The sequence below is a fragment of the Schistocerca piceifrons genome, chromosome 2 (assembly GCF_021461385.2).
Source record: "Schistocerca piceifrons isolate TAMUIC-IGC-003096 chromosome 2, iqSchPice1.1, whole genome shotgun sequence".
Lineage (NCBI taxonomy): Eukaryota > Metazoa > Arthropoda > Insecta > Orthoptera > Acrididae > Schistocerca > Schistocerca piceifrons.
The window spans coordinates 879,950,768-879,973,057 of record NC_060139.1 but is presented as its reverse complement, the minus strand read 5'-3'; the positions used below and the strand labels follow the sequence as shown (position 1 = coordinate 879,973,057).

Genomic DNA, 22,290 nt, shown 5'->3' with positions numbered 1-22,290 from the left:
TAAATAGCAATCGACACCGAACCCACGATCTTTCATTAAATCCTGTGGCAAAACTACGCTCATTCTTTTGTATTTACGATACTCTGTCATTCGTCCGCATTTATCGGCTGTTAAAAGTTCTTAATCATGTAAAAAACATTCGTATTTAATTTATTAATGAGATGTTTAATGCTCCTCAGCTCATTCACGTGTATTCGAAGAATTTGTCTGGTGATCTTCCTAACTGATGATATAAATTATGAAATTCTCCATAACGATCCCTCCCTTTGTAACTTTCATCCACAGCATTCCATTTCGCTTTATTTTCTCAAGTAAAGCTAATTTTGTAGTCTTACTCTCCAGCTACAGTATTCTACAGTTTAGGGGTGCCGTTTTATAGAAACAGGTGGTCGACTCTAAGCAGAGAGATGGTCGCTGGCATGCAGGCACCCGAGCTTTTCGCCCGATGCTGCTGCTTGATGCTGCAGTGTCGCGTATCCAGATGTAGCTCGATGTCGGTCGCCTCTGACGCTTATGTAGGACACCTCCTAAGACGTTGGTGCAAAAGACTGATGATCAGGGACTTTATGCCACCACCCCTACCATGAAGACAAAGGGAAGATTACAAGCAGTGTACATGGATGGTCACCCATGCAAGTACTGGTCATGCCCAATGATGCTTACGGCTGGTGGTAGGATGGGAACTGGTTTACCCACCATGCCATGGCCACTGGGCTTCAAATTAAGTAATTAATGCATGTGGTAATATTATCTCATCGAAAAAAATACTTTCACACTATTCATTTATATCACATCGCTGATAACTGCCGGGGAAAACCAGATGGCGCTATGGTTGGCCCGCTAGATGGCGCTGCTATATGTCAAACGGATATCAACTGCGTTTTTTTAAAAATAGGAACCCCCATTTTTATTACATATGCGCGTAGAACGTAAAGAAATATGAATGTTTTAGTTGGACCACTTTTTTCGCTTTGTGATAGATGGCGCTGTAGTAGTCACAAACGTGTAAGTACGTGGTATCACGTAACATTCCGCCAGTGCGGACGGTATTTCCTTCGTGATACACTACCCGTGTTAAAATGGACCGTTTACCAATTGCGGAAAAGGTCGATATCGTGTTGATATATGGGTATTGTGATCACAATGCCCAAAGGGCGTGTGCTATGTATGCTGCTCGGTATCCTAGACGACATCATGTGTCCGGACCGTTTGCCGGAAAGTTATGTTATCTAAGGAAACAGGAAGTGTTTTTTAAGCAACATGTGAAACGTCAACCACGACCTGCAAAAATGATGATGCCCAAGTAGGTGTTTTTGCTGCTGTCGCGGCTAATCCGCACATTAGTAGCAGACAAATTGAGCGAGAATGGGGAATCTCAAAAACGTCGGTGTTGAGAATACTACATCAACATCGATTGCACCCGTTCCATATTTCTATGCGCCAGGATTTGCATGGCGACGACTTCGAACTTCGTGTACAGTTCTGCCACAGGGCAAAAGAGAAATTACGGGACGATGACAGATTTTTTGCACGCGTTCTATTTAGGAACGAAGCGTCATTCACCAACAGCGGTAACGTAAACCGGCATAATATGCACTACTGGGCAACGGAAAATCCACGATGACTGCGACAAGTGGAACATCAGCGACCTTGGCGAGTTAATGTATGGTGCGGCATTATGGGAGGAAGGATAATTGGCCCCCATTTTATCAATGGCAATCTAAATGGTGCAATGTATGCTGATTTCCTACGTAATTTTCTACCGATGTTACTACAAGATGTTTCACTGCATGACAGAATGACGATGTACTTCCAACATGATGGATGTCCGGCACATAGCTCGCGTGCAGTTGAAGCGGTATTGAATAGCATATTTCATGACAGGTGGATTGGTCGTCGACGCACCGTACCATGGCCCGCACGTGCACCGGATCTGACGTCCCCGGATTTTTTTCTGTGGGGAAAATTGAAGCATATTTGCTATCGTGATCCACCGACAACGCCTCACAACATGCGTCAGCGCATTGGCAATGCATGTGCGAACATTATGGCAGGCGAACTACTCGCTGTTGAGAGGAATGTCGTTTACACGTATTGCCAAATGCATTGAGGTTGACGGACATCATTTTGAGCATTTATTGCTGTAACAGCATGCGTTCTCAGAAATGATAAAATGGGCTTGTAGTTATGCATCTCGAGCATCACCATTTTTTTCTTTAGCAGAGGCACATCTATTGCCTGTTTCAGATACTCTGGGTCCTTTTACTGCCTATGCATTCTTTAAATACGCAGGTTGGTTCTTCATCTATGCCTGCTCTCTTATTATTCCTTAATTTTTGTACTCGTTTCCTCACTTTTTCTCTATGGCGGGTAGAAACATCATTGTATTCGCTGCATAAGTTTGACTAGAACAAAATTTTAATTTTTGCAATTTTTGTTGTATTTTCTCTGCTATACATAAAAATATTTCTTCTCAAAATCTGCTAGTTTCTGTGGATCAATAATCGACCTACCCCTATCTTTTATCTGTAATTTATTGTCATTCTGTTTCTGTTTCCCTGCTTTTTCCTATACAACCCTCCAGGCCGCTTTCTTTTCACTTTTTGCTTTTTAGAATTGTTTAGCCATTTGCTGACATTTTTGTGGAAAGCAACATCTTCCTGCAAATCTTTTTGTACATCTGGCAATAGTTTTTGAACTCTGGTGCACTATGGGTTTTTCTTATGGAACTCTGATATTTCAATGTTTGGGAGATCTTTCTTATACCTGCTGTTATCTACCTGCCTTTATTGGGCTTTGCTATAGATGTGGATACTTTTTGAAAATGGCTGTTCAAATTTTAGTTTAAATATTGTATGGAACTTAGAGAATTTTGTATCTATATTGTTTTCTGTATACACTTCACCCCAGATTTTGTTTAACAATGTCCTTGAAAACTATTGAGTTTTGTGTTTTGAAAGAGACCTTTAGATCTGGAGTCTGATTGGCTTATACAACACAGTTTTTACTTTTGTTACTTTTTAGAAGTGACTTGAGGGTCCGAGAATTCCTACATGTAGAAGGCAATATTCTGTGACTGTATTTGTAAAAAACATGATTGATTACTGAAGATAAAGATTTTGTTGTCCTTGTTCTGTTGACCAACTGTGACATGTCAAAACTGTGAAGAATATTTATGACATTGCTACTGGTTTCATCTATGGTATCTGTGTTTTTAGTTATGTCTGCTTATAAGATTATACTACACTTGGGCACTGAAGCTTTACTCAGAATCTTTATTAATTTATTAAGAATGATATCTATATTTCCAACAGTTTGCTAATTTCTGTGGATCAATAATCGACCTACCCCTGTCTTTTATCTGTAATTTATGGTCATTCTTTTTCTGTTTTCCTGCTTTTTCCTATACACCCCTCCAGGCTGCTTTCCTTTCACTTTCTGCTTTAAGAATTTACACAAAGAATACTTACTCTTTCTTTTATATAAATTTGATTACCTGTTAGTTCAATCCTGATATTTCAAAATGTTGAATGTGATAAGGTCATGTCTCAGTTTAAATTTTATTCTCTTGTTGATATGTATACATTATCTTATCCCCTTTAAAGAAGTCCTGTAACAATAGCTTTCTCTCTCATGTGAGGATAATGTTTGTGAGTTGGATTTCTGTATCCCTACACAAATGTAGAGAATCATTGTTGAACAGTTTAATACTAAACTGATACAATGCGTTTCATTAATCCCATAATCAAGCAAAATCTCCAGGGATTTGTAATGCATCAAGGCAATGCCGAAACACCTATGGAAAATTACTTCAAAAAGTAATATCAACAATTACTCATCAATAACATAAATTTACTTGGGCATATGGTTGATTACAAAGTTGCGTACACAATCAGCAGTAGAACTACTATTTTTTTAAAAAAATACGGTTATTGTTTTTTCAGCCACATTCCTATCTGGTATTCTTACTATTACATAGTCATTATGTGTAATACTGGCATGATTACTGTAAGTTGATAAAAGTTATGTGAGTATACAGGCAAGCATATTTATTTACAAATAGCCTTTGTAGTTGTTGTATTAAAAGTAGTAATCATCTAGGAGATTTTTATCATCTGACATTCAATTGGAACAGTTACAGTTTTGTTAGTGATAAGTATGAAAAGACACTGTGTGAAAAATTACCGAGTGCCTTGTCTAAAATCTACCTAGAACATGTAGTTCAGAACCCTACTTGTGATGGAACTATATTATATCTAATGGTAATGAAGGAACCTTATCTTTTTGAGGATGTATACACTGAAATCGGTTTCAGTGACCATAAGGCAATGGGAGCACGAATGATTAACAAAGCAGAAAGGGCAACTAAAAGAGGCAGAAATATTTATATTTTCAGTAACCTAGGCAAAGAAACAGTATTACCTCATCTCAATGTGTTACTTGAAACATTTAGCTCAGGGCAGGAGCATGTAGAGGAATGAAGGTTCAAGTTTAATGGAATAGTTGACCATCCAGTGGGTAGATATGTACCCAGTAGAACATCCTGCTGTGATGAGAGTATCCCCCAAGGTATAAGGTCACTGTAAATAAACTTCTAAAGAAAGAGAGAATACTGCTTGACATATGTAAAACAAAGCATAAGAATATAGACAGAAAGATGCTGAATGAAATGCATTTGGCTGTCAAGAGGACAATTCATAAAATCTTCAACAAGTTCCATAGCAGAAAATTTTTGAAAGTTCTCTCACGAAAGTGAAGAAATTCTGGTGATATGTGAAGGCTGTTAGCGGCATCAGTGTTAGGGTCCAGACTTTCATGGACAGGAACAGGAACTGAAATTGAGGGTGACAGAGAATAAGCAGAAATGCTAAACTCTATTTTCAAAACTTCCTTTACAGAGGAAAATCCAGGAGTATTGTCTCCACCTAATGTTCATACTGCTGTAGAGATGAGTAAAAAGGATGTCAGCATTAGTGGCATTGAGAAAGAGCTAAAATTGTTAAAAATGAAGAAAGATCCAGGATCAATGCAATCTCTATCAGATTCTGTATTGAATTTGTGGCTGAGTTTGCCCCTCTGTAACCATAATATACCACAGGCATCAAACAAAAAACTGTGGCTAGGCATTGGAAGAAATCACAGGTTACATCCATCTACAATAAGGGCAGCAGGAGTGACCCACAAAACAACAGTGCAGTGTTCTTGACATCATGTCCTTGCCTTCCTATCTAAAGCAGTGACATTCATCATAAAATCTTCAAACATTTTCTGAGCTAAAATGTAATGAGGTATCTCAAGTGTACTGACCAATACCATATGAACTAGGTTGGGTTCCAAAAGCAATGATGATGTATAACTCAACTCGTACTGTCCTCACATGACATGGTGAAAGCTGTGGTTCAAGGCAATCAGGCAGCTGCAGTGTTTCTTGACTTCCAAAATGCATTTTACTTGGTGTTACAAATACACTTATTATTGAAAGTACACTCATATCAGTTACATAGCGAGATTTGTGAAAGGATTGAAATTTTCTTGGTGAGGAAAACAAAGTGTGTTGCAACCTTTGGTATTCATGTTGTATATTAATGATCTTACAGACAATATTAATAGTAATCTTATACTTCTTGCATACGATGCCGTTATCTATAATGCTGTACTTTCTGAAAAACACTGCACAGTCAGATCTTGAAAGGTTTAAAAATGGTGTAAGACTAGCAACGTGCTTTAAATATTCCAAAGTGTAACATTTTCCACTTTGAAAAACAAAAAATATAGCAATACCCTATGACTACAATGTCAGTGAACCACAGTTGTAAGTCAACTCAACCGAATACTTGGATGTAACCATTTGTAAGTATATGCAATGGAACAGTCTCATAGACTCAGTCATAGGCAAAGAAGGTGGAAAACTGTATTTCATTGCCAGAATACCAGCAAAATGCAACCAGTCTACAAAAGAGACTGCATACAAAACACTCATGCTATCCATATTAGAACATTGCTCAAGTGTTTATTTGCTTTTTATGTATTTATCTGTCTATATAAGTCTCTTTTTCAGTACATATATCATGCACAGTATATTGGACGGAAAACCTTTTTATCTATTGGTTTTTCAAACATCAAACATACAGTATTTAAATTTTTATATCAAATTTGATCTATGCAGTTAATAATTACAATTTTTGAATAGTGTGTATTTTTAAGTTATTTCTAAAATTACAGATACAAATTACATTTTTTCTTGCATGAGATACTGTGAGGTCGAATAGTAGCAGTTTTTCAGAAGGAAGGCTGTCACAGACTTTTTAAAGCTCTGTAGTTGGTAACCTGTTGTGTAGTGTTTTTCCTGCATGATATACACCTTTCTGGCATAGTGTGGTGTTACAATGATTAACATGTATGTCACTGTGTGATGTGTGTTACACTCATTTCAAGTAGGACTAAGAGGGTATATTGAATATCTATGGTGAAGGATAATGTAAATGATCACAGGTTTGTGTGACCCATGAGAGAGTATCATCAGTGAAGGGTAACATAAATGATAACAGATTTTTGTGACCCATGGGAGAGTATTATGAAGATGCTGAACAAAATGAACTGGTAGACACTTGAAGATAGACACAAACTATACAGTGGAAGACAACTTAGAAACTTTCCAGAACCAACTTGGATGGTGACTCTAGTGTGATTGCAATATCAATCAAGAAGACAGAATTCAACTAAATGCAGTATATACAGAGGAATTCCAGCAGTTGTCCTTCTTGGATACTACATAAGAATGGAATGAGGAAAAATCCCTGATTACTGATACACTGGGATTTACCCTCTCCATGCTCTTCACAGTGGTTCACAGAGTGTAGCTTTAGAGCTAAATTTGCATCCTCTGAACACATAATAATTCTGGCAATAATTTTCTTCTGAAATAGTAGTATAACCATTTTGTTGCTATGTGTGTACATTTTACAGATGCTTATTTAAAGAATTTTTGTTTGTTAGTCACTAATTGACATAATAATTAACATATTCTTTCTTCTGAGTTGTATTTGTTGCTGTATACTACATTTATGTTACCTTACTATTGTCAGAACTTGCTTCATTTCAACAATGTTAAATTTCTACCAACTTTCTGATATGTTCCATATACCTGAATCAAATTATTTGGAAATGTAAGTTCCAAGACTAATAGCTCACAATTTACAAACATCCACAATTTCACTGTCGGTGGTAAATAATGAGTTTTGTTTTCATGAGTCTGTATATTCATTTTGAAGTGGTTGGTAAAAGAAAATTATTTTTCTAATCTTGATGCAGAGTTAACTGAGTTTTACTGGGAACCTGATGAAGCTGTAAAACAGAGAAAAAAAACAACTGCCTTAAACGAAACACTTCCCTTCTTTCTTGGAAGGCTTGATGCATTGGTGAAGGAAAATGGAGGTTACCTTGCTGCAGGAAAGGTATGTAACAGTGTGTGCTCTACAAAGTGTAGAATAATTTTATCCTGATTATAACACAGGGGAGTGTTATGGGACCTTTGTTTTTCACAATATATATAAATGACCTAGTAGATAGTGTCGGAAGTTCCATACGGCTTTTCGCGGATGATGCTGTAGTATACAGAGAAGTTGCAGCATTAGAAAATTGTAGCGAAATGCAGGAAGATCTGCAGCGGATAGTCACTTGGTGCAGGGAGTGGCAACTGACCCTTAACATATACAAATGTAATGTATTGCGAATACATAGAAAGAAGGATCCTTTATTGTATGATTATATGATAGCGGAACAAACACTGGTAGCAGTTACTTCTGTAAAATATCTGGGAGTATGCGTGCGGAACGATTTGAAGTGGAATGATCATATAAAATTAATTGTTGGTAAGGCGGGTACCAGGTTGAGATTCATTGGGAGAGTCCTTAGAAAATGTAGTCCATCAACAAAGGAGGTGGCTTACAAAACACTCGTTCGACCTATACTTGAGTATTGCTCATCAGTGTGGGATCCGTACCAGATCGGTTTGACGGAGGAGATAGAGAAGATCCAAAGAAGAGCGGCGCGTTTCGTCACAGGGTTATTTGGTAACCGTGATAGCGTTACGGAGATGTTTAATAAACTCAAGTGGCAGACTCTGCAAGAGAGGCGCTCTGCATCGCGGTGTAGCTTGCTCGCCAGGTTTCGAGAGGGTGCGTTTCTGGATGAGGTATCGAATATATTGCTTCCCCCTACTTATACCTCCCGAGGAGATCACGAATGTAAAATTAGAGAGATTAGAGCGCGCACGGAGGCTTTCAGACAGTCGTTCTTCCCGCGAACCATACGCGACTGGAACAGGAAAGGGAGGTAATGACAGTGCACGTAAGCAGCCCTCCGCCACACACCGTTGGCTGGCTTGCGGAGTATAAATGTAGATGTAGATGAAACTCTGGGAAGAATCTCTTTTCTTAAAAATCCTAGCCCTCCATTACCATTGACGAGCGTCTACAAGATTTAGAATATACTGAAGAAGGCTGTAACTAGTTACCTCTTTAATCAGTTCTAGGCGTTGCTTGAGTAGTGCAGTTTTGTATATGCACTCACAAAAAAGGCAGAAACTTGGATTTATATTCCAGTATGATATACAGTTCTAGCTTGTCAGATATAATCAATACAGGGTATATTACACAAAATATAGAGGAATTCCATCTCAAATATGATATCACACAACAGTCATCTGCAAATATTGCTGCACACATATTTTGATGAACCCAAAATCAAAAAGTGACTATTTTAAACTGGTTGTGGTTTGTTGGCATACGTGAGAGATTTCAGATTCCCCAAAGAAAGAAGGCACACTGAAAACACTTGGAAGCTTAAAAGAATAATTGACCATGCCCTCAATAGATATGTACTCAGTAGAACAGGTCATAATGGGAGGGAACCTCCACTGTACATATCACATTAAACAAACTTATAGAGAAACAGACAGTACTGCATAATAGGTGTAAAGTAAAGCATAAGGCTATAGATAGAGCGATGCTGAATGGAATGCAATTTGCTGTCAAGAGAGCAATGCTCATTGCCTTCAGTACTGCTGTAGCAGAATATCGGCAAATGATATTTCACAAAAGCGAAAGAAATTCTGGCCATATATAAAGGGTGTTAGTGATACCAAAGTTAATGTCCAGTCCCAGCAAATGACACAGAAACTAAAGTTGAGGGTGGCAAAGCAAAAGTTGAAATGCTTAACTCCGTTCTCAAATGTTCCTTTACAAAGGAACACCCAGGAGAACTGCCCCAATTTAATCGTTATACAATTGAAAAGATGAATGAAATAAGTATTAATGTCAGTGAGAAACAGCTGAAACTGTTAAAATTGGACAAAGCTCCAGGCCCTGAAGGAGTCCCTGTCAGATTCAATTCTGAATCTGCAGTGGAATTTGCCCATCTACAATCTATCATAGATCCCGCCAACAAAAAACCTGGACCAGTTCTTTGAAAAGAGCACAGGTCACACTCATCTCCAGAAAGGATAGTAGAAGTCATCCAAAAAACTGTTGTCCAATATCCTTGATATCAGTTTTTAGTAAGCTTAGAACATATTCTAAGCTTAAAGATAATGAGGTACCTTGAACAGAACAACCACCTCGGTGCCATCCAACATGGTTTCCAAAACATCATGTATGTGAAACCCAATTCACACTTTTATCACGTGACGTGCTGAAAGCTTTGTATGAAGGCAGTCAGGTAGATGCAGGATTTCCTGATTTCCGAAAAGCATTTCCCTCAGTGCAACACCTATGCTTATCGTCAAAAGTACAATGATATGGAAATCGAGTGAAACTGGTGACTGGACTGACGACTTTATAGTAGAGTGGGCACAGTATGTTATCCTGGATGAAGAGCCATCGTCATATGTGGAAGTAACATCAGGTGTGCCCCAGGGAAGTGTGTTGGGACCATTGCTGTTCATGTTGTATATTAACGACCTTCCAGACAAAATTAATAGTAACCTCATATTTTTGCAGATAATGCAATTATCTGTAATGATGTACTGTCTGAAATAAGATACATATATATTCAGTCAGATTTTGATAAGATTCCAAAGTGGATCAAAGATTAGCAGCTTGCTTCAAATGTTCAGAGTTGTAATATTATGCACTTCACAAAACGTAAAAAAACATAGTATCCTATGACTATAATTGTGACTGTTGGAATTGGCCAACTCGCACAAATATCTGGGTGTAACACTTTGTAAGGATATGAAATGGTATGATCACATAGGTTTGGTTGGGGTAAAGCAGTTGGTAGACTTCGGTTTATTTGTAGAATACTGGGGAAGTGCAGTCTACAAAAGATATTGCTTACAAATCACTCGTGCGTCCCATCCTAGAATATTGCTCAAGTTTATGGGACGAGTACCAGATAGGACAAACAGGGGATTTTGAGCATATACAGAGGACAACACGAATGGTCACAAGTTTGTTTGATCCATGGGAGAGTGTCACAGAGATACTGAAGGCACTGAACTAGAAGGCTCTTCAAGATGGAGGTAAACTATCCTGTTAGTAGAGTTTCAAGAACCGGCTTTATATGATGGCTCTAGGAATATACTACAACCCCCGACGTTTTGCTCACACACAGATCGTGAGGATAAGATCAGAATAATTACAGCGTGCACAGATGCATTCAATCATTCTTCCCGCAATCCGTACGTGAAAGAAATGGGAAGAAAACCTAATAACTGGTAGCATGGGACGTACCCTCTGCCATGCACCTCATGGTGGTTTACAGAGTAGAGATGTAGACTTGGATGTAGAACAAGTATCGTCTAAAATTTTCTGTGCGTTCGGATGAACTTTATCCTACCTTATGGTTTACGCTTCTCTTGACAGAGTATCCAAATTGACCCTTCTAATTCTCACCTTAGCTCTGCAAATACTGCTTTCTTTGTCAATATCACACTTCCTACAATACAAGATGAGACCCCCCATCTGTCCATTGCTGCTGGTAGCGTTTATTTGTAAGTCACTGGCAAAACAAGAACAATGGTTGATTATCAGAATAGCTGACAAAATCTCGCTACCTAGCTGCATTGTTAGCTGCGACAGGCAGAAGACGCGATTTGTTGGTGCTGCACATTTTAACGACTCTGATCGAGATAAATTTACACAGCAATGTTCTTCTGCAAGCCAGTATAGAAGCGTGCGCAGAATCAATTAAGTGAAAAATCCGCGAAGTACGGATGTTAATATATATATATATATATATATATATATATATAAGCTGTCTTAGGAATTTTCCCTTGGGTGTGAAAGTTTGTACAAGATCGTGTGTCGATTTAAAGTTCTATATTCACATAATTCACTGTTCGCCCGCTTCTTCTGCGTAATCTTTCATTGATTGTATGAACACCTGTTTGTATTGTAATAGACTATATCGTAAAATTTCCAACATTAGCGAGTGCCGCGATAAGCTAGTACTGTTATCGTCAAATTAAGGGTTAAATTAAATTGTTCTCTTTTAAAATTTTTGAGGACCGTAAGCCTATCCTCGTTCAAAACAATCTTTCTCTAATTTCTTTGTACAAATAGACGAGAATCAGGTTAGCTTAACTATCTTCGGGCGCTTACAAAACTATATTTTCTTAAGTTAGCAGTACAAGTGTTTTGAATACGTAATTTAATTCGTGGCATATCAGCGTGTGTGGTTCATAATTCAGCCAAAGTATACATCACCCTTGAATTTCATGTATATGAAAGCAAGCAATCGTCCGTCTTGAGTATTTTTCGAAGCTATCATTGTCCTTTGCATAATCTACGAGCAATTTGTAGCAAATCGGCGCATGTGATTTAGTTACTGTAGCAGATTTTCTAACTAAGATATTGTGTTATATCTAGTTTTCCCTTAAAGAGGAGTAGCTCTATATATTATACGCATTTATCGTAATTTTCTAATTTGCTAACAACTGTAATTAACATCGAAACGTTTTAGGAAACCAGTAATTTTTATCATGTTTTTGTGTTGCTTCATTCTTACAGGTACTTCACAACTTTTTACCTCAACAGATTAAAAAATAATCAGCAGATTTTATTTAAATTTATTTGTCCACTGCCTTGTAATACATTGCACCAGCCAAAATGCAGCCTAATTGTGAATGCTGTTCTCAAACACGGGAGTTAGTTGACGTCCATAAGCTGCTGCGAGTCAGTGTTTTGGAAGAGCTCCCGAGAGTCGTGTACCTGTGTTTCCTGTATCTAGAGGTACCTCAAGTACTACCTTCTCCTGTGGACCCTGTCTCCTCTGCAGGAAGTACAGGATCTGTTATTACCTGTCCACTTGACTGAGAGTGGCGTATCAATGGTAGATCTAGGTGTCCTGTACAGGGAGGACGGGAAACAGGGTGTTGAACCGATCCCCCAAACCAAGAAGTTTGAGGTGCTGTCTTTCACTGAAACTGAAACAGAGCCAGTGAGACTAACTTCACCTGTTTTGAGAAAACCTATTTTGTCCGGTGTAAGGAGGAGGCAAACACAAAGGGGCTCTATTAATTGTGGGCAGTTCAAACATTCAGCGAATGATGGTACCTCTTGGGGAGATGGCAGCAAGGGACAAGGAAGGACACACGTGCTCTCAGTGATTTTCCGTGGGTGCCTCATTCAACATGTTTCAGAGGCTATTCCGGCAGCCATTGAGGGAACAGGGTGCAGCATACTGCAGATTGTAGCGCACGCTGAAACAAATGATGCCTGTCCTCTGGGCTCTGAGGTTATTCTTGCGTCATTCCAGTGACTGGCAGAGAAGGTTGAGAACGACAGCCTTGCGCGTTGAGTTTCGATGAAGCTCACAGTTTACGGCATCGTACCCAGAACTGATCGTGGCCCTCTGGTTCTGAGTACAGTGAAACGACTGAACCAGTGACTTCGAAGGTTCTGTGACAAGCTAGGCCTGTGACTTGTGGATTTGGACCTAGGGCTGAGAACTGTAGAGTCCCCATAAATAAAGACACCAGAGGCTGCTACTCATGTAGCTGACTGTGTTTGGACTGCATACAAGGCTTTTTTTTTAGACTAGGTGACTCTCCATCCAGTCCAGATAATAGTTGTAGGAAACCCAGAAGTATCAGTGTAAGTTCGAAAGAAGTACCTCCCACGGGTGACAATATTAAAATCCTAATGGTAAACTACCAAAGCCTTCACAACAAATTGCCAGAGTTTGAAGTGCTCATAAAACGCAGTGGAGCTCACATGATTTCGGGTACAGAAATCTGGTTGAAACCTGAAACTGATAGCAGTGAGATTCTGGGGGAGAATTGAAGTGTATATTAAAAGGACAGGCAAATGCGAAATAGAGGTGGTGTATTTGTCACAGTAGACAAGAAACTCATATCCACCAAGATAGAAATTGAAGCTGCATGTAAGATTGTTTGGGCAACACTAAGTATCAGATGTGGGCATAAAATGATAACTGGATCGTTCTATTGCCCACCAGAATCATCTCCTGAAGTAACAGAAAACTTTAGAGAAAACTTCAATTCATTTGTCTGTAAGTTCCCCAATCATACTATAATCATCAGTGGAGACTTTAATTATCCAACAATTAATTTGGAAAATTATAGTTTTGTTAGTGATGGGCATGTTAAGACATCCTGCGAAAAATACTAAATGCCTTCTCTGACAACTACCTACAACAGATAGTTTGGAACCCCACTCATGATGGAAATATATTGGATCTAATATGAACAAATAGACCTGACGTCTTTGAGGATGTTCACATCGAAACTGATATCCGTGACCATGGTGCAGTTGTGTCAACAATGATTACCAAAATACGAACGACGGCTAAAACAAGCAGAAAGATGTATATGTTCACTAAACCAGATAAAAAAATCAATAGTGTATCTTGGTGATGAACTTGAAACTATCAGCACTGGTTAGGATCAGGTAGAAGAACTCTGGTTCAAGTTTAAAAGAATAGTTGACGAGGCACTGGGTAGATATGTGTCCAGTAGAAAAGTTCATAATTGGAAGGAACCTCCATGGTATACACTCACTGTAAAGAAACTTCTACAGAAACAGATATTACTGCATAATAAGTGTAGAACAAAACATGGGGCTGCAGATACGGATATGCTGAAGAAACGTGTTTGACTGTCCAAACAGCAATGTGTGATGCCTTCAATGACCACTGTAGCAGAAAACTGTCAAATGACATTTCACAACATCCAAAGAATTCTGGGCGTATGTGAAGGGTGTTGGTAGGATCAAAGTTAGTGTCCAGTCCCTAGTGAATGAGACAGGAACTGAAATTGAGGGTAGCAAAGCAAAAGCTGAAATACTTAACTCCGTTTTCAAATGTTCCTTTACAAAGGACAACTGACCCAATTTCGTCTTTATACCACTGAAAAGATGAATAAAATAAGTATTAATGTCAGTGAGAAACAGCTGAAATCGTTAAAATTGAACAAAGCTCCAGGCCCTGAAGGACTCCCTGTCAGAGACTATACTGAATCTGCGGTGGTGTTAGCCCCTCTTCTAACTACAATCTAACATAGATCTTGGAAAAAGTCACAAGTCACGCCGATCTACAAGAAGGGTAGTAAAGGTGATCCACAGAACTATTGTCCAGTATCTTTGACATCGATTTGTTCTAGAATCTTAGAACATATACTGAGCTCAAACATAATGAGCTATCTTGAACAGGACGACCTCCTCAGTGCCAACCAGCATGGATATCCAAAACATCAACCATGTAAAACCCAACTTGCGCTTTTCTCACATGGAATACTGAAAGCTTCGCATCAAGGAAACCACGTAGATGCAGTATTTCTCGATTTCCGAAAAGCATTTGACTCACCTACACTTATTGTCAAAAATACGATCATATCGGGTATCAGGTGAAATTTGTGACTAGTCTGAGGACTTTTTGGTTGGGAGGACACAGCATGTCATCTTGGACCAGGAGTCATCGTCAGATGTAGAAGTAACTTCGGGTATGCCGCAGGGACGTGTGTTGGGACCCTTGTTGTTCTAGTTGTATATTAATGACCTTGCAGACAATATTAATAGTAAAATATCTGATAGGATAGTTGTCCTATCCGGAAGAAGCTACATAAATATTCAGTCAGACCTTGATAAAATTTCAACGTGGTGCAAAGATTGGCAAATTGTTCTAAACGTTCAGAAATGTAAAAGTTAGCACTTCACGAAACAAAAAACCGTGTTATGCTATGACAATAAATCTGTGTCGTCCGAACAAGACACAGTCAGGGCAAAATCACTACAGGCGCAAAGATATGACCTTGTGCCAGTGCCATAGATACTCGCCACTTGCCAAGTTCCGACAGCGCCATGGGGGGTGCTGAGGATGGAGATATTGACTTCGCCTCGGCCAGTTGCCAGCCGAGTATAATCCGCCAATGACGGGAGGACAATGGACAGAAGCCTACTCAGAAGATAGAAGAGCAGCTCTTGTTCATTTTCTCACAAATCATCGTTCAAGGCTGACTTAGACAGGGAACGTTGTTAGTGAAGTCTTAGAAGTGAAGAGACACTTGTTGTAAATTGCATTTGCTATATTCTGTGTAGTTTAACTATGTTTGCACCTAGCCGTTGAACGCTTTTTTTGTGTTATTTATATGCAGTGTTGAAGATTTCATTATTCAACTAGTCACAAAAATAAGTAAATCTTTTAACACATTTTTGTGACTTTGTTACTAATTTGTTGGTATGTTGTAGAGTCTTCGTTCTACTATCCTGTTACTTGACCCTAGAGCATAGCTGTGTAATAGACAGGGAGAAATTGTCTTAGCGGTGTTCTGCACCAGAAGCCGTTTCACAAACTCACAAACTCAGCCTACCATTACAGCAGTGGCGTCTAGACCTCCACAGCAGAAACGACGAGTCATTTACAAAACTGACGACGGAGGTTTACAAAAAATAATATCAATGAATCTCGTTTGGAATCCGCCAACTCATATAAATACCTGGATGTAACAATTTGTAGGGACATGAAAATGGAATGATCACTTTGATTCGGTCGTGGGTAAAGCGGTTGGTATACTTCGGTTTATTGGTAGAATACTGGGGAAGTGCAATCAGTCTACAAAAGAGACTGCTTAGAAATCACTCTTGCGTCACATCTTAGAATATTGCTCAAGTGTATGGGACCGGTGCCAGACAGGAATAACAGGGGATATTGAACATGTACAGAGAAGGCCAACACGAATGGTCACATGCTTGTTTGATGCGTGGGAGAGTGTCACAGAGATACTGAAGGAGCTGAAGTGGTAGACTCTTGAAGACAGAGACAAACTGTCCCGAGAAAGTCCATTAGCAAAGTTTGAAGATCTGGTTTTAAATGACTATTCTAGGGATATATTATAACTTCCTATGTATCACCCACATTGGAAGTGTGAGGATAAGATTAGAATAATTACTGTACACTGAGAGGCATTCGAACTATCATTCTTTCTGTGCTCCATACGTGAAAGGAAAGGGAAGAAACCCTAATAACTGGTACAATGGAACGTACCCTCTGCCATACACTTCACAGTGGTCTGCAGAGTATAGATGTAGATGTGCCAACGCCTCCCCCTGCCTCCCAAGAAAAAGAGAGAAATTCATAAATGATGACGCATTTCAAGATATTCAAACCACAGCTGTCTCTATGCCTTTCTGTTCTTTTTTGGTAAGCTAGTTATGTTTGCTTACGTGCAGATTTCAGATGAAATTGCAGATGCTAATGTTGTTATGTCTCAACTTATAAGTGGCAGCCTGTGATCTTCGTAGCAATTAAATGCTACTAATACTGAAACTCATGCATTCATTTGTTGGATAAGTCATTTTTGCATCAGTAATTACTCAGAAACTTTAGTAATTAAAAATCTAATATAATTTTAAAAGTTAAAGACTAAGGTATTTTAACATGTGTAAATATCCAATCGTTTCAAGAGAAAGTAGTATGATTTTTTTTAATGTTGATTATACGAGTAGTATCAGTTATCAGGTGATATAGTTGGTACATCAACCAAGAATATTACCATATGCTACTGGTTAATCACAAATTGTTAGATAAGAATGTGTGTGTGTGATTCGGATGGGGGGTTTAGGAGTTTCCCTACCAACTAGGGTGGTTACGTGCCAGAGAAGCTGAATATTGGCCAGTAGATTTGTGTACTCATGGAAAAACAATTTTCATGTAGACAGAAAGAGTTTTGTTGGTTGAGTTCTATTTTGCGATTTAAGTACTAAAGTTTATAACAAGGAAATAAGAAATAGTTCTTCATGAAAATTGGGACAATTTCTCCTATAAATTTTTCTTGCTCACCCGCGATCAACTGAACGAGTAACAACGCAGCTTCGTGCCTAGTCTATGGCATTTACAATGAGCTTTCCTGAGCGTCGTTTTGCATGCGACAATGTAGCATTATGTAATTGTGTTTATTTTGGTTCTGCGATGAGGATTCACACTGTAACGACAGTTAGCAGTAGAAAATTGATGCAAGGAGAAATTTTAAACGTGGGAAAAAGAGAAAAAGCTGACAAAAAAAAGGAAGAAGGAAGAGATCTAGAAATAGCAACGTTAATTGCAATCAAGAAAGTAAATAAAATAATAACTTCCTCGGCAGTTAAACCCTTAAATCTTTATGTAAGTTAATTTTTGGAATAGTTTCAGATTACAGAAGAAATACGAAATGCTTGAGAGAATTTTCTTGTTTTACTTTTCAACTTTTTTTTTTTTTTTTTTTTTTTTTAGTATTCTGACTTGTTTTATACGGCCCGCCATGAATTTTTCTCCTGCGCCAACCTCTTCATCTCACAAGTAGCACTTGCAACCTACGTCCTCAATTGTCTGGTGGATGTGTTCTAGTCTGTCTTTCTCTACTGTTTTTGCCCTCCACAGCTCCCTCTAGTACCATGGAAGTCAGCCCCTGATGTCTTAACATATGTCCTATCATCCGGTCCCTTCTCCTTGTTAGTGTTTCCCGTATATTCTTTCCCTCTTCCATTCTGCGCAGAACGTCCTCATTCCTTACCGTATCAGTCACCTAATTTTCAACATTCATCTGTAGCACCACATCTCAAATGCTTCGATTCTCTTCTGTTCCGGATTTCCCACAGTCCATGTTTCACTACCATACAATACTATGCTCCAAAGGTATGTTCTAGAAATCCCATCCTCAAATTAAGGCCTATGTTTTATGGTAGTAGACTTCTCTCGGCCAGGAATGCCTTTTTTCCAGTTTTAGTTTGGTTTTGATGTCCTCCTTGCTCCGTCCATCATTGGTTATTTTGTTGCCTGGGTAGGAGAACTCCTTAACTTAATCTACTTGGTGACCATCAAGGCTGTTGTTAAGTTTCCCGCTGTTGTCATTTCTACTACTTCTCATTATTTTCCTCTTTCTTCGATTTACTCTCAATCCATATTCTGCACTCAATAGACTGTCCATTCCATTCAGCAGATCATGTACTTCATCTTCACTTTCACTCAGGATAGAAATGTCATCAGCAAATCGTATCATTGATAGCCTTACACATTGAATTTTAATTCCAATCCTGAACCTTCCTTTTATTTCCATCATTGGTTCTTCGATGTACAGGTTGAACAGTAAGGGCGAAAGACCAATCCGAGCACTTCGTTTTTGGTCTTCCACTCCTATTATTCCCTCTTGGGCCTTGTACATGTTGTATATTACTGTCTCTCCCTATAACTTATCCCTATTTCTTTCAGATTTTCGAACATCTTGCCCCATTTTACATTGTCGAATGCTCTTTCTAGATCGACAAATCCAGTGACTGTGTCTTGACTTTTCTTTGGTCTTGCTTCCATTATCAACTGCAACGTCAGAATTGCTTCTCTGGTGCCTTTACCTTTCTTAAAGCCAAACTGATGGTCATCTAACAAGTCTTCAGTTTTCTTTTCCATTCTTCTGTATATTATTATTTTCAGCAACTTGGATGCATGAGCTGTTAAACTGATTGTGCGATAATTTTCGCACATGTCAGCTCTTGCAGTCTTCGGAAATGTGTGGATAAATTTTTTCCGAAATTCAGAAGGTATATTGCCAGACTCATACATTCTACTCACCAACGTAAATAGTAGTTTTGTTGCCAGTCCCTCTAATGATCTTAGAAATTCTTTGAAATGTTACCGATCCCTTCAGCCTCATTTGTTCTTAAGTAATCCAAAGCTCTCTTCAATTCTAATTGTAATACTGGATCCCCTGTATCTTATAAATCGACTCCTGTTTCTTATTTTTATCATATCAGACGAATCTCCACCCTGATGCCTTCAATGTACTATTTTCACCTATCCGCTCTGTCTTCTGCATTTAAAAAAGGAATTCCGGTTGCACTCTTACGACCCTTCTTTTTAATTTCACCAAAGATTGTTTTGACTTTCCTATATGCTGAGTCAGTCCTTCTGACTATCATTTCTGTTTCGATTTCTTCACATTTTTCATGCAGCCATTTCATCATAGCTTCCCTGCACCTGCTGTTTATTTCATTCCTCACAGACTTGTATTTCTGTATTCCTAAATTTCCCTGAACTTTTTTGTACTTCCTTCTTTTATCGATCAGCTGAAGTTTTTCTTCCATTACCCATGGTTTCCTTGTCGTTACCTCCTTCATACCTATTTCTTCCTTTCCAACTTCTGTGATTGCCCATTTTAGAGATGTTCATTCCTCTTCACCTGCACTGCCTACTGGAATAGTCTTTATTGCTGTATGTACAGCCTTAGAAAACTTCAATCGTATCTCGTCATTCCTTAGTAATTCCATATCCCACTTCTTCGCGTACTGATTCTTCCTAACTAATCTCTCAAACTTCAGCCTGCTCTTCATAGCTACTACATTGTGATTTGAGTCTATATCTGTTCCTGGATACGCCTTACAATGCAGAATGTGTTTTCGGAATCTCTGTCTGACCTTGATGTAATCCTAATGAAATCTTCCCATATCACCCGCCCTTTCCCAAGTATACCTTCTCCTCTTGTGATTCTTCAACAGAGTATTCTCTATTACTAGCTGAAATTTATTACACAACTCAGTCTTTCTCCTCTCTCATTCCATGTCCCAAGCCAACATCCTCCTCTAACCTTTTTCTCTCCTCCTTCCCCTGCAGCTGCATTCCAGTCCCCCATGACTATCAGATTTTCATCTCCCTTTCCGTATTGTATTACCCTTTCAATATCCTCATATACCATACTTTCTCTGTCTCTTCATCTTCAGCTTGCGACGTCGGCATGTATACCGGAACTATCGTTGTCGGTGTTGGTCTGCTGTCGATTCTGATAAGAACAATCCTATCACTGAACTGTTCACAGTAACACACTCTCTGCCCTACCTTCCTATTGATAATGAATCCTACTACCGTTATATCATTTTCTGCAGCTGTTGATATTACCCTATACTCTTCTCACCAGAAATCCTTGTCTTCTTTCCTTGTCACTTCAAGGACACCTACTATATCTAGACTGAGCCTTTGCATTTTCCTTTCCAGATTTTCTATCTTCCCTACCACATGGAAGGTTATGACATTCCACACCTCAACACATAGAACGTTATCCTTTCGTTGATTATTCAATCTTTTTCTAATGGTCACCTCTCCCTTGGCATTCCTCTCCCAGAGATCAGAATGGGGGACTTTTCTGGAATCTTTTGCCAGTGGAGAGATCGTCATGCCACTTTTCCAATTACAGGTTCCATGTCCTGCGGATACACGGATGTGTCTTTAATTCAGTGGTTTCTGTTGCCTTCTGCATCATCATGATGCACAAATTTAAGTGGAATCCTGTAATATTTTATTGAATGTTTACTTATTTTCTCCAATAGTAATTATTAATGAATCATACAATATGCTGTTGCTAGCTAAACACCAGTAGCATAGCAAGGGGGGAGGGGGGGGGGGAGATGAGGAGGTCTATCATCTCCTAGGCACCACTTCCAGAGTGGCAAAAAATAATCTCCACTAAAAACAAGAATATATGGAAAATATGTTATTATTAAATTCTATATGTTACATTACTATATGTGTTTCTGGAGGGTGAAGGACACCAGTGAAGGGTAGTGTCATACCCTGGGTGCTGAGGTTTTTGCTAAAGATTATTTTTTTATTTTTCTCAAAGAAAAGTATTGTGCCCCCAGGTACCAATGTGAGAAAAGTGGCAGGGGAGGGGGGAGGAAGGCACCAATAAAGTGTCATACCTTGAGCACCAGCAGTGTTTGCTATGCCACTGCTAACTGCTAAACAAATACAATGGAGAGTGAATGTTCTCAAATGTTCAGGGAAGTCAGCAAGTGTCAAATTTTGTAAAAATATATCTATTGTGTTTCATGTCACCCGGATCCTTCTTAATCAAACTTTTCATTGATCAGAAAACTTAACTCATTTATGTCTCTCTAAGTGGCAGCAAAGATACATGTATATCTTCTAGCTACATATATCACACTCTAGCAGTGAAATAATGAAAGATACATTTAAATATTTTCGATGTTGATAGCTCTATATAAGTAAAATTCAAAGGATGAAGCTGTGAATTATTTAATAGATTGCTGGAATATTTGGATGGGGATATTATTTTGAAGAGTAGAAACTATACTATTATAACATATTAATCTGATTTGTTTCTAGACCTATGGTGCTTGCCATTCTGTACTGCAGTCCTGTTGAGATTAATATGAAATCTGAAATACCACTTAATACATATGTTTTTCTTTTGTTACAGTTGTCTTGGGGAGACTTCTTCTTTGCTGGAATCTCTGAATACATGAACTGTGTAGCTCAGTTTGATATTACAAAAGATTATCCAAATCTAGCTGCTCTTAAGAAGAAGATATGTGAACTACCAGCCATAAAAGACTGGATCAGCAGGAGACCAGCATCAGACCTTTGAGGTCATGCTTGTTTCTTGAAGTTGAAGGAAAAAGGGGACAAACTATATTTTTAAATAAGTAGATTTATTTTAATTCAAATCTATCATTTTAACTTTTCATTCTGTAGCAAAAAAATAAACCCCTGCAGCAAATTTATATGTTCATATGAATAGTGAATCTTTGAAATATGTGCTAAAGGCTATTTTACTTTTTTTTCTCCAAAAATGTCAGTTATATTATTGTGAAACTGGGTTCAATTTCCAAGTTTTTACTCTCATTATAAAATCCCATTGTCAACTGGTATGTTCTTATACAAGACTGTGAAATATAAACCTCTCTTGTATTGTGTATGGTTATATGTTGGTACCACACAATGGTTAAGTTGTAAGACCACAACAAAGGAATGTAAGATACAGGATTGGTACATGAAACACTAGTTAAT

General features: G+C 38.5%; 1 protein-coding gene across 1 annotated transcript in view; it reads left to right on the top strand.

Moving 5' to 3' along the window:
* The window catches only part of LOC124777602 (glutathione S-transferase-like), a 69,111-nt gene extending 47,051 nt beyond the window's left edge, over positions 1 to 22,060 (top strand). The window contains exons 4-5 of the mRNA XM_047253065.1: positions 7,312 to 7,454; positions 21,701 to 22,060. Coding sequence (XP_047109021.1) covers positions 7,312 to 7,454; positions 21,701 to 21,868 — 311 coding nt within the window. The 3' untranslated portion in view covers positions 21,869 to 22,060. The remainder of the gene's footprint in view (positions 1 to 7,311; positions 7,455 to 21,700) is intronic.
* Positions 22,061 to 22,290: the final 230 nt, after the last annotated feature.